The sequence below is a fragment of the Rhagoletis zephyria genome, unplaced genomic scaffold (assembly GCF_001687245.7).
Source record: "Rhagoletis zephyria isolate East Lansing unplaced genomic scaffold, Rhagoletis_zephyria_1.1 Rzeph_scaffold_07314, whole genome shotgun sequence".
Taxonomy (NCBI): Eukaryota; Metazoa; Arthropoda; class Insecta; order Diptera; family Tephritidae; genus Rhagoletis; species Rhagoletis zephyria.
This window is the reverse complement of record NW_016164397.1, coordinates 10,175-21,131: the sequence shown is the minus strand read 5'-3', so window position 1 is coordinate 21,131 and position 10,957 is coordinate 10,175. Positions and strand designations below refer to the sequence as shown.

Below are 10,957 nucleotides of genomic sequence, written 5' to 3'. Positions count from 1 at the left end.
ATCTCAGTTAACTACAAAGGAATAACAACAACAATGATTACAACAAATGACTCGGCAGGATTAGATGTAAGCTAGTGAAATTTAATTAAATTTAATAAAAACCACAAAAATCACAAAACTTTCACTTAGCTTCGGTTATTATCACACTAGATGCTCGTAGGCACTTTTTATAGCAACTTTTACTCAAAATTAGCACAATGAACTTTGCAAAATACAAAGACCAATCAAGGCACAAATAAGTAGAACTTCACAGCTTGACGTTTGCGTATCATGGAACAAATCTATAGTACCGACCGTTCAGCTATGCAAATGCAGATCGATATAACTTTTTACGCTCATTTCAACCCTGCCAAAATTATTTGGCGCAAGTAAAAATTTGAGACCGTCTAGAAAGCTAAAGTTAATTTTTTTGATTTTTAAATATTAATATGATTAATTATGAATTACGTAACCGATGAAAGAATGAATGATATTAAAGATAATTAATTTACCTTTCAGCTGATTAACATCATTTATATGTATGCTATTTATATTTTTAAACCGAAACCACTAAAAAACGAACCAACTTTATTTTTTCACAAAAAAAAAACTGAATAATTAATGGTAAAGAAATGTATAGTATTTAGAAAGTACAAGTTATTATCTTTAATTCAATATACATATTTTTCATGATCTGCTTTTGGGGTTCAAGAATTTAGTGATAATAAAAAACATAAATAAAGGAAGCAAATAAACATCTTATATTTTATTTATTTTTTACCTGCGCCATATGAATTTGGTATCGTTGAAATCAGGGTAAAAAGTTCTATCAATCGGCATTTTGAGTTATTTTATAGCTAAACGGTCGCTATTCTAGACTTGTTCCAGAAAATTACGCAAGCGAAGGTGATGCCAACGAATATTTAGTATGAAGAATTTTTGGTTTTACTACTAACATAATTAGAAACTGTAGAGTGAGCAGCATTCTGCATAAGTAAAGGAGCCGATTTCATGTGTGGTAGCGAGAAGACTTTTTTATTACAAAACCTTTCTATTATTGAATCATGGTTAGGTATTGATATTTAAATTCATTCCATCAATAATTTCAATTAGCATTTTATTATTTTCATTATACATATAACGTCTTGGTCTCTCCTGATAAAAAAATTTTGTTAGTTAGGGCCTTTCTACATTTCATCAACGATATATACATATGACGGCACTCCATTAGAAATACCATTGATACTTATTTCGTTGCAAGTTGGTGTTGTGGCAGGAGCGCCGTTAATGTAAACGCCGGTTTCCATAATTTTAATTAATATCCGATCAGATAGTTTTCTCCAGTAAAGCGCAGTGTACAAATGCGCGTCCGACTTCCACAAGTCTTTTCACCATAATGCCCTACGCAGTTCAAAATGCGCTTCATCCTTCTTGTATTAGTGTATTCACCAGACACAACTCGGTGCATATACTTTCGTCTCTTTCTCACATTTTCAATACTAATGGTTTTTGTCGTGACGCGCATAAGCACACTCGGTAAAGCGAAATGCTTTTACCTCGCTAACACACCCGAAGAACATAATGGAAAGGAACACGAAAACAGCTTACTTCGATTACAATGAAATTTATTGAACAAAGTATTTTGTACACAGTAGTTTGAACACACAGTAGTTTGTCAAGTAACATGAGATGCATATACATTTATACACAGTAGTTTGTCAAGTAATATGAGATGCATATACATTTATACACAATAGTTTGTCATATAGTGAAAATGCATATACAGGGTCATTCATCATTTCAAAATGAGATTAAAATTAACAAAATTATTGGTTTACATCGACACGGCCTTCCTGACTATCACACGTCCTCGGGTGTAATACTACAACAACAAAACAATATTTTACATATGTAAATGAAAAAGTTTATAAAACAAAACTTAAAAATAATAGTTTCATATGGTAGCTTTCAGTGACAGAGCGTTATTATTAGGAGTAAACTTTTTGAAATCAGGTCTTAATGAAATAGCTGACATAACACGTTTTATTTATTTATTTATTTTATTATTTTATTTTATTTTATTATTATTATTATTTTTTTTTTAACGTCTTTTTTTTCAACGTCTTTATCGTCAATAACGCCTCTTTCAACGTTTTCATCACCAATATCGTCTCTTTCAACGTTTTCATCACCAATAACGTCTCTTTCAACGTTTTCATCACCAGTAACGTCTCTTTCAACGTCTTCATCTCTAACAGGCTCAATTGAACTTTCAACATCGCTCATGTTTAAGTCATTAGCAATTTTTTCCTCCGGAAGCTTACGCAAGTGTTCATGTGAGTATTTGTATGTCCTTTTGCTACTCAAAGATTTCAATATGTATCTGTCTCCATCCAAAACCTCATTCACCAAAAACGGACCACGGAACTTAGGATCTAATTTTGTCTGATGTCGCTCTTCATTTTTAAGTAGTACATAATCGCCAACTTTATGTCTAACAATTTTCGCTTTACCTTTATAAAATCTTTTCTTGTCATAACAAGCATTTTCCTGTATATTTTTAGTTGCTTGAGTTCTTAATAAATCAACATCGACTCTGTTTTCTTCTAAATTAATTGGAATTAAACCGAACGGCCGTGCCTCTTTACCTATTAGTAACTCTAATGGACTAGCCTTTGTAACCCGATTGACCGTGGAATTGAGTGCCAGTTGAATTTCGCCCAGTGCATCTTGCCAAGAGCATTGGCTTGTTTCAACTGCTGTTAACAGATTTTTCAACGTACTCATTACTCTCTCTACCTGTCCATTAGCACGACTAGCACCTGTAGCAATCAGATGTAAATTAATATTTTGTGAGGAACAAAAATCTCGGAACCCTTTGCTAGCGAAACACCTACCCTGGTCAGCAATTACACGAGTAGGCACACCAAATTGTGAAATTGATGACTTGAGGGACCTAATACAGTTTTCTCTGTCAATATTTATAGTATGATATAAATAAACAAATTTAGTAAATGCATCAATTTGCACGATAATATATTCCTTAAGGTCATTCTTACCGCTCAATTTGCCAGTAATATCGATGTGAACGGTATGCCATGGAATGCTAGCTTTAGGAATTGGGTGCAGTTCTGCTTGTATTTTGCCTGTATGTGATTTAGATAGCTTGCAGGTTATACAATTTTCAACAAATTTTCTAACGTACTTAGACATTTTATCGAACCAGTAATATTCATAAACCTTGTCAAGTGTCTTCTCTGAACCCAAATACATAATTGACTCATGCACATGATTAATTACGGACCACCTGAAAAGTCTAGGAACAACTGGTAAACATTTCGTTTTGCCATTTCTTTGTATTTTTCTATACAATGTGCCCGCACGCAGTTCATATGTATTCGCCACATCTCTGTTAAGTTCTTTATTTCTTAACTTGCAAACAATAGAAGCTACTTCTGGATCCCGTTGTTGCTCTGCAAGGAGCCAATCTTCCGAAATTTCTGCAAGATTGACATGCTTCTCTGGAATTCTCGTAACTGGCGGATTATCAGAGGGCAATGGGTTACGAGAAAAGAAGTCTGCGTGAGCCATCCGTTTACCTTCTGCATACTCAACTACAAAATCAAAGGATTGCAGATAGGCCCACCAACGATGGACCCTCGGTGTTAAATCGTTTTTGGTACGCGATGCTTTGATAGAATTACAATCCGTGACTACAACAAATTGGTGCCCTTGCAGATAGTGTCGAAAATGTTTAATCGAGTTAACGACGGCCAAAGTCTCTAGCTCATATGAATGATATCTAGATTCCGCAGGAGACTTCTCCTTCTTCTTTTACTATAATATTCGATAACATGTGGCTTATTGTTAATTTTATGTAACAGAATAGCACCATAGCCATCGGCACTAGCGTCTGTATGCAATTCGATTGGATATTGCGGATCAAAAATGATTAAAACTGGCTTATTTGTCAATATAGAAATTATCTGCTGTCGTATCTGTTCATGCTCTGACTTCCAAATAAAATTGTTTTTATTAGAGACAAGAAAGTACAGTGATTTCATTATTTGTGAAAATTTTGCTACAAATTGGCGGAAATACGAAGCCAACCCTATAAATTGTCTTAACTGGTGAACAGATTGAGGTGGTGGTAGAGCTGTTAATGCTTGAATTTTACGTGGGTTGGGTCGAATCACTCCGGCTTTAATTTCATATCCTAGATATTCAACACTCGATTTTAGAAAAGAACATTTAGTAATATTAAACGAAAACCCAGCCTTTGTCAAAACATTCAACACCACCTCTAATCTTTCAAACGCTTCCTCTTTTGTTGAGGAAATAATCATAATGTCATCCATATACACTATGACATACGAGTATGCAAGGTCCCCTAATGCTTTCATCACAGCTCGTTGGAAAACCGATGGAGCATTCTTGAGTCCAAAGGGCATAGTTAAAAATTCATACTGCCCCTCTGGCGTGACAAAAGCAGTGAGTTCAATTGATTTTGGGTGAACAGGGATTTGATGAAATCCGCTCGCCATATCCAAACAAGAAAAATAATTTGCTCCCCGCAACCTGGCAATTTGGTCAGATATAAGTGGTAATGGATACTTATCGGAAATTGTGTTCGAATTCAATTCGCGGTAGTCAACACAAAGGCGATCAGCCCCGTTTTTCTTCTTTACGAGTAGCATAGGACTAGCAAACGGAGAACAACTAGGGCGAATTATATTGTATTTTATCAACTCCGCTATTTTATTTCTAACAATCTCTTTTTCTTCCGAACTAAGCCTATAGGGACGCCTTTGCACAGTTTTACTTTGATCAATTAACCGTATCTCTAATTGACCAGTGGTGACACGAGTTTGCGGAATACCTTCTATGAAGAATTGGGAATACTCACTCATCAATGACATTAACTGAGATTTATCATTTTCTGATAGGTCGGTATCAAGAGTAAATGAGCTGTTAGTACATGTATTTGCTATCTTTTCTTTAAAAATTTGAAATTTATTAGCGGTAATAATAATACCGAAGTTCTGGTTCAGAATTTCACGGCCAATCATAACATCGTGCTTTAAATATTTATCTAGTACTACATGGAATAAAACTTTGAGGGAATAATCACCGATTTTAACATTCGATAGGATTTGAAAATTACTACATATAGATGTATTTCCGATACCTTTTAAAAAATACAGTATTATTTATACGTTTTCCCGAAAATTTCTCCGACACCGTTTCCTTAAGAAGCGAACATTCAGCCCCGGAATCAAAACAGAATTGATATGACTCACCAGATTGACTCAGTACTCCCTTAGGTTCGATTACTTCGCATGCGTCCACTCTCTTTTCCAAACCGGATTTATTATTGCTTGAATACTGATTGCTGCTTTTGTTACACTTTGATGCAATATGGCCAGCTTCTCCACACTTGAAGCAAATAAGTGATGATCGACCTTTTTCTGCTGTCAAGCTGCCCGAAAATTGACCTGATTTCATTGATGATTTGCCTTTATCTTTTTGCAACCGGCAATCGGCGATTTTATGGCCCACTTTTCCGCAGAAATGGCATTTTAGGTAAGGCGATGGTTTATGTTTCTTTGACTCTGGCTGATTTTCAAAAGCAAACTTTCTTTTGCCAAACGCAAAGGCTCTGAGTTCTTGCTGGAGTTCATTTCGGGTCTTTATGCTCGTTTTAAATAACAAACGTTGCAAACTGTTGTCAAAACGAGCAGAATATGCAAGAACCACTGCGATAGCTATTTCCTCAATAGTTAGTGATTTCCATTTATGAATAAGTGAGGTTACTAGTCGACTTGCATACACTGAGATGCACTAATTATCATTTGGGTGACCATTGAATAGATCAATCATAGTAGCTGCTGGTGTCTCAATACCTCCAAATCGCTGCACAAACAACTCTCTAAATTGTTGCCAAGTAATTCCCGCATAGCATATTTGAGACAACCATTGCGATGCACACCCCTCCATTGACTTACTGAGGGCTATAATAAGTGTACTGCCTTCTAAAGGATTGTCTGCCATTATTACGTCCACAGTTGAGCACCAGGAAATCGCATCTACACCCAAAACGTCAGGGTTAAATTTTGGTAGTGTAATACTTCCGCCCTGTCTGGTGGATTTTGGTGGTGACTGTACCGCTTTGAATAGTTCAATAAATTGTCGATTTTGCTGTTCCAATATTTGGCGCAACTGCTCATTTGCATCCAATGAAGATGGGGGAGTCCATCCCACTTCTGATGACGGCACTCCATTAGAAATACCATTGATACTTATTTCGTTGCAAGTTGGTGTTGTGGCAGGAGCGCCGTTAATGTAAACGCCGGTTTCCATAATTTTAATTAATATCCGATCAGATAGTTTTCTCCAGTAAAGCGCAGTGTACAAATGCGCGTCCGACTTCCACAAGTCTTTTCACCATAATGCCCTACGCAGTTCAAAATGCGCTTCATCCTTCTTGTATTAGTGTATTCACCAGACACAACTCGGTGCATATACTTTCGTCTCTTTCTCACATTTTCAATACTAATGGTTTTTGTCGTGACGCGCATAAGCACACTCGGTAAAGCGAAATGCTTTTACCTCGCTCACACACCCGAAGAACATAATGAAAAGGAACACGAAAACAGCTTACTTCGATTATAATGAAATTTATTGAACACAGTATTTTGTACACAGTAGTTTGAACACACAGTAGTTTGTCAAGTAACATGAGATGCATATACATTTATACACAGTAGTTTGTCAAGTAATATGAGATGCATATACATTTATACACAATAGTTTGTGATATAGTGAAAATGCATATACAGGGTCATTCTTCATTTCAAAATGAGATTAAAATTAACAAAATTATAAAAATATGTATTTACCAGCTACTCGCCCAGTCGGAAATGGTCATTCATAGACATGTACCCAGGAGTGTGTCGGGCTTAGGTACAATTCATTCCATAATCAGTGGCGGATCTAGATTTTTTCAAACAGCGTCATTTTCGGGGTTTCCATATTAGCGATTTTAAAATAGTATTTTATAAACCATGTTCACATTATCGTAATTTACATAATGCTGAAATCAAGTAATTTTGCCATGTAAAATTTGTAAAAAAATGCGAAGTTTGCGAAAATTCAACCAATTTCAATAATTTTCTATCAAAATTCTAATTTTTTAATCAGATTTTTTAGAAAAATTTTGGACATGCATTTTTATAGCCGTCTCAATTTTGCACCTTACTATACTGAAATTAATTTAAAACACTCGTATTTTATATGAAAGAAAACACGCAACTTCGAACTTGCACTTTACTATACTGAAATTAAATTGGCTATAAAAATGCATGCCCAAAATTTTTATAAAAAATCTGATTAAAAAAATTAGAATTTTGATAGAAAATTATTGAAATTGGTTGAATTTTCGCAAACTTCGCATTTTTTTTTTAAATTTTACAAGGCGAAATTACTTGATTTCAGCATTATGTAAATTGCGATAATATGAACATGCTTTATAAAATACTATTTTAAAATCGCTAATATGGAAACCCCGAAAATGACGCTGTTTGAAAAAATCTAGATCCGCCACTGATTATGGAATGAATTGTACCTAAGCCCGACACACTCCTGGGTACATGTCTATGAATGACCATTTCCGACTGGGCGAGTAGCTGGTAAATACATATTTTTATAATTTTGTTAATTTTAATCTCATTTTGAAATGAAGAATGACCCNGACACACTCTTGGGTACATGTCTATGAATGACCATTTCCGACTGGGCGAGTAGCTGGTACATACATATATTTATATGTATGTATATATCGTTGATGAAATGTAGAAAGGCCCTAACTAACAAAATTTTTTTATCAGGAGAGACCAAGACGTTATATGTATAATGAAAATAATAAAATGCTAATTGAAATTATTGATGGAATGAATTTAAATATCAATACCTAACCATGATTCAATAATAGAAAGGTTTTGTAATAAAAAAGTCTTCTCGCTACCTCACATGAAATTGGCTCCTTTACTTATGCAGAATGTTGCTCACTCTACAGTTTCTAATTATGTTAGTAGTAAAACCAAAAATTCTTCATACTAAATATTCGTTGGCATCACCTTCGCTTGCGTAATTTTCTGGAACAAGTCTAGAATAGCGACCGTTTAGCTATAAAATAACTCAAAATGCCGATTGATAGAACTTTTTACCCTGATTTCAACGATACCAAATTCATTTGGCGCAGGTAAAAAATAAATAAAATATAAGATGTTTATTTGCTTCCTTTATTTATGTTTTTTATTATCACTATATTCTTGAAACCCAAAAGTAGATCATGAAAAATATGTATATTGAATTAAAGATAAAAACTTGTACCTTCTAAATACTATACATTTCTTTACCATTAATTATTCAGTTTTTTTTTCAAAAAAGGTTATTTTATGAAAAAAAAGTTGGTTCGTTTTTTAGTGGTTTCGGTTTAAAAATATAAATAGCATACATATAAATGATGTTAATCAACTGAAAGGTAAATTAATTATGTTTAAGATCATTCATTTTTTTCGGTTACGTAATTCATAAGGTATTAATATTTAAAAATCATAAAAATTAACTTTAGCTTTCTATACCGTCTGAAATTTTTACTTGCGCCAAATAATTTTGGCACGGTTGAAATGAGCGTAAAAAGTTATATTGATCTGCATTTGCATAGCTGAACGGTCGGTACTATAGATTTGTTCCAGAAAATGGCGAATAACTTAAATTAAAAATGCATATTTTACGTTTTGATTAGTATCTATATATTAATGCGCTAACATAAATTTTGTCTCCGTTCGTTTGGCGATTCTACCGAACCGATTTCAAAACCAAGAACACCATTGGAAAGGCATTTTTCCGTAGTTGAGCAGAGTTTTTATGGTTTCACAATTGGCTGAAAATTACGGCCAAAACCGTCGTTTAAACATTTTCGAATTGTGTATAGATGTTGCTGCAACATGTTCAATTTGACATGTTTCGCCTGTTGTTTCACTACACATTTGAAATTAAGCTTTGAAATAATGATAAATATGAAGATGAAGAAATAAAAAAGAAGGCAAAAGTGAAGATAAAGACGAAAATGGAGACAATGACAGATACATAAGAATTAGGGTAACTGAAAGGGTAAGAACATTTCTTGAATTTATGAAATGAAACTTCTTTAGCGGCAGTTGGTTGGGAGTAAATCGTCAAATTCGAGGGGAATAATGCACATGGAAATGGTTCTCAACGGTTTACCGGTTTGAGAATAAAAACAAAAACAAAGATGCCAAGAGGTACAGGCAAAAACGAAGATCAAAGTAAATTTAAACACTTTAAGGTAAAGGTGAAGAGGAATATGCAAAAATAAAGATAAATATGAAGAAAAGGATGAGGATGAAGATCGATATTGTTATCGATATAAGACTCGATATTCTTATCGATATAATGATCGATATTGCTATCGATAAAATAATCGATATTGTTATCGATGCTGTTATTAATTAAATAACCGCTATTGAGTCGATATAATAATCAATAAAATAATCGATATTGTTATCGATACAATAATGGATATTGTTATCGGTATAACAATCGATTAAATAATTGATTTTGTTATCGATTTAGTCATTTATATTGTTAACGATATGTACAATAATCGATACTGACGATTGTTATATTTATCGCTGAATTAATCGATTTTATAATCATTGTATTTTTCTATATGTGTATGGATATTGTTATCGGTATTTTTATTGAAACAGTTATCGACAGGGTTACCGATTTAATAATCGGAACATGGAATGTGATCACATTACATGACATCACATCACATAATATCACATGATATGATGAGACATCACAATATATTACATCACATAATATGATATCACATCACACGATATCACGTGACATGATATCATATGATATGACATCACATTATATGGCATGACATCACATGATATGACATCGTATGACATGATATGGCATTACATGACGTGGCATCACATGATATGACATCATATGGTATGACATCATATGACATGACATCAGAGGATATGACAACACATGACATGACATCCTATCACATCATATAAAATCACGTCACATCTTATCACGTCATCGCACCTCATCTCATTCTACGCTAACGAAATGCCATACAAATCTATTCCTCCCTACTGCTCCTATGTTTCTCAACCAATTTGAATGATTCTTCTTTTGTTCGAAAGGTATTTCAAAGGGGAGGTGCGCATTTTGTTTAATTTTTCAGTAGGTGGAGTAGGAGAGGAGTTATTCCGAAAAACTTCATTTATGGTCCGATTTTCTTCAAATTCAAAATACATATTACTAACATAGGTGGCCCCAGAGCCGAGTTATTCCAATTTCCGTATATGCTTGTGAGTGCCTGCTTTGGTTTCACCATCTACTATCTATATATTAATATGCTAACGAAATCCCATACAAATCTATTCCTCCCTACTGCTCCTATGTTTCTCAACCAATTTGAATGATTCTTCTTTTGTTCGAAAGGTATTGCAAATGGGAGGTGAGCATTTTAATACTTTTTTTTCAGTAGGTTGAGTTATTCCGAAAAACTTCATTTATGGTCCGATTTGCACATCAATAGAAATACACCTGCAAAAAATGGGTCCGATATGTGGCTCCAGAGCCGAGTTATTCCAATTTCCGTATATGCCTGTGAATGCCTGCTTCGGTTTCACCATCTACTATCTATATATTAATACGCTAACGAAATCCCATACAAATCTATTCCTCCCTACTGCTCCTATGTTTCTCAACCAATTTAAATGATTCGTCTTTTGTTCGAAAGGTATTTCAAAGAGGAGGTGCGCATTTTGTTTGTTTTTTCAGTAGGTGGAGTTCTTCCGAAAAACTTCATTTATGGTAAAAATTAAGTTGGTAGAGGTTAATTTTGGTAATATTGAAT

At 34.1% G+C, this 10,957-nt stretch overlaps 2 protein-coding genes across 2 annotated transcripts in view; both read right to left on the bottom strand.

Moving 5' to 3' along the window:
• The window catches only part of LOC108374082 (uncharacterized), an 8,555-nt gene extending 3,046 nt beyond the window's left edge, over positions 1 to 5,509 (bottom strand). The window contains exon 1 of the mRNA XM_017630049.1: positions 5,280 to 5,509. Coding sequence (XP_017485538.1) covers positions 5,280 to 5,484 — 205 coding nt within the window. The 5' untranslated portion in view covers positions 5,485 to 5,509. The remainder of the gene's footprint in view (positions 1 to 5,279) is intronic.
• A 311-nt stretch (positions 5,510 to 5,820) lies between these two features.
• On the bottom strand, positions 5,821 to 6,358 carry LOC108374081 (uncharacterized). Its single transcript, XM_017630048.1, has one exon. The coding sequence runs from the start codon at positions 6,337 to 6,339 to the stop codon at positions 5,821 to 5,823; it is 519 nt and encodes a 172-aa protein (XP_017485537.1). The 5' UTR covers positions 6,340 to 6,358.
• Between the last annotated feature and the right edge of the window lie 4,599 nt (positions 6,359 to 10,957).

Bases quoted from the DNA above. Each gene is read 5' to 3' on its own strand.
- LOC108374081 (XM_017630048.1), bottom strand. From the start codon at position 6,339: ATGGAAACCGGCGTTTACATTAACGGCGCTCCTGCCACAACACCAACT.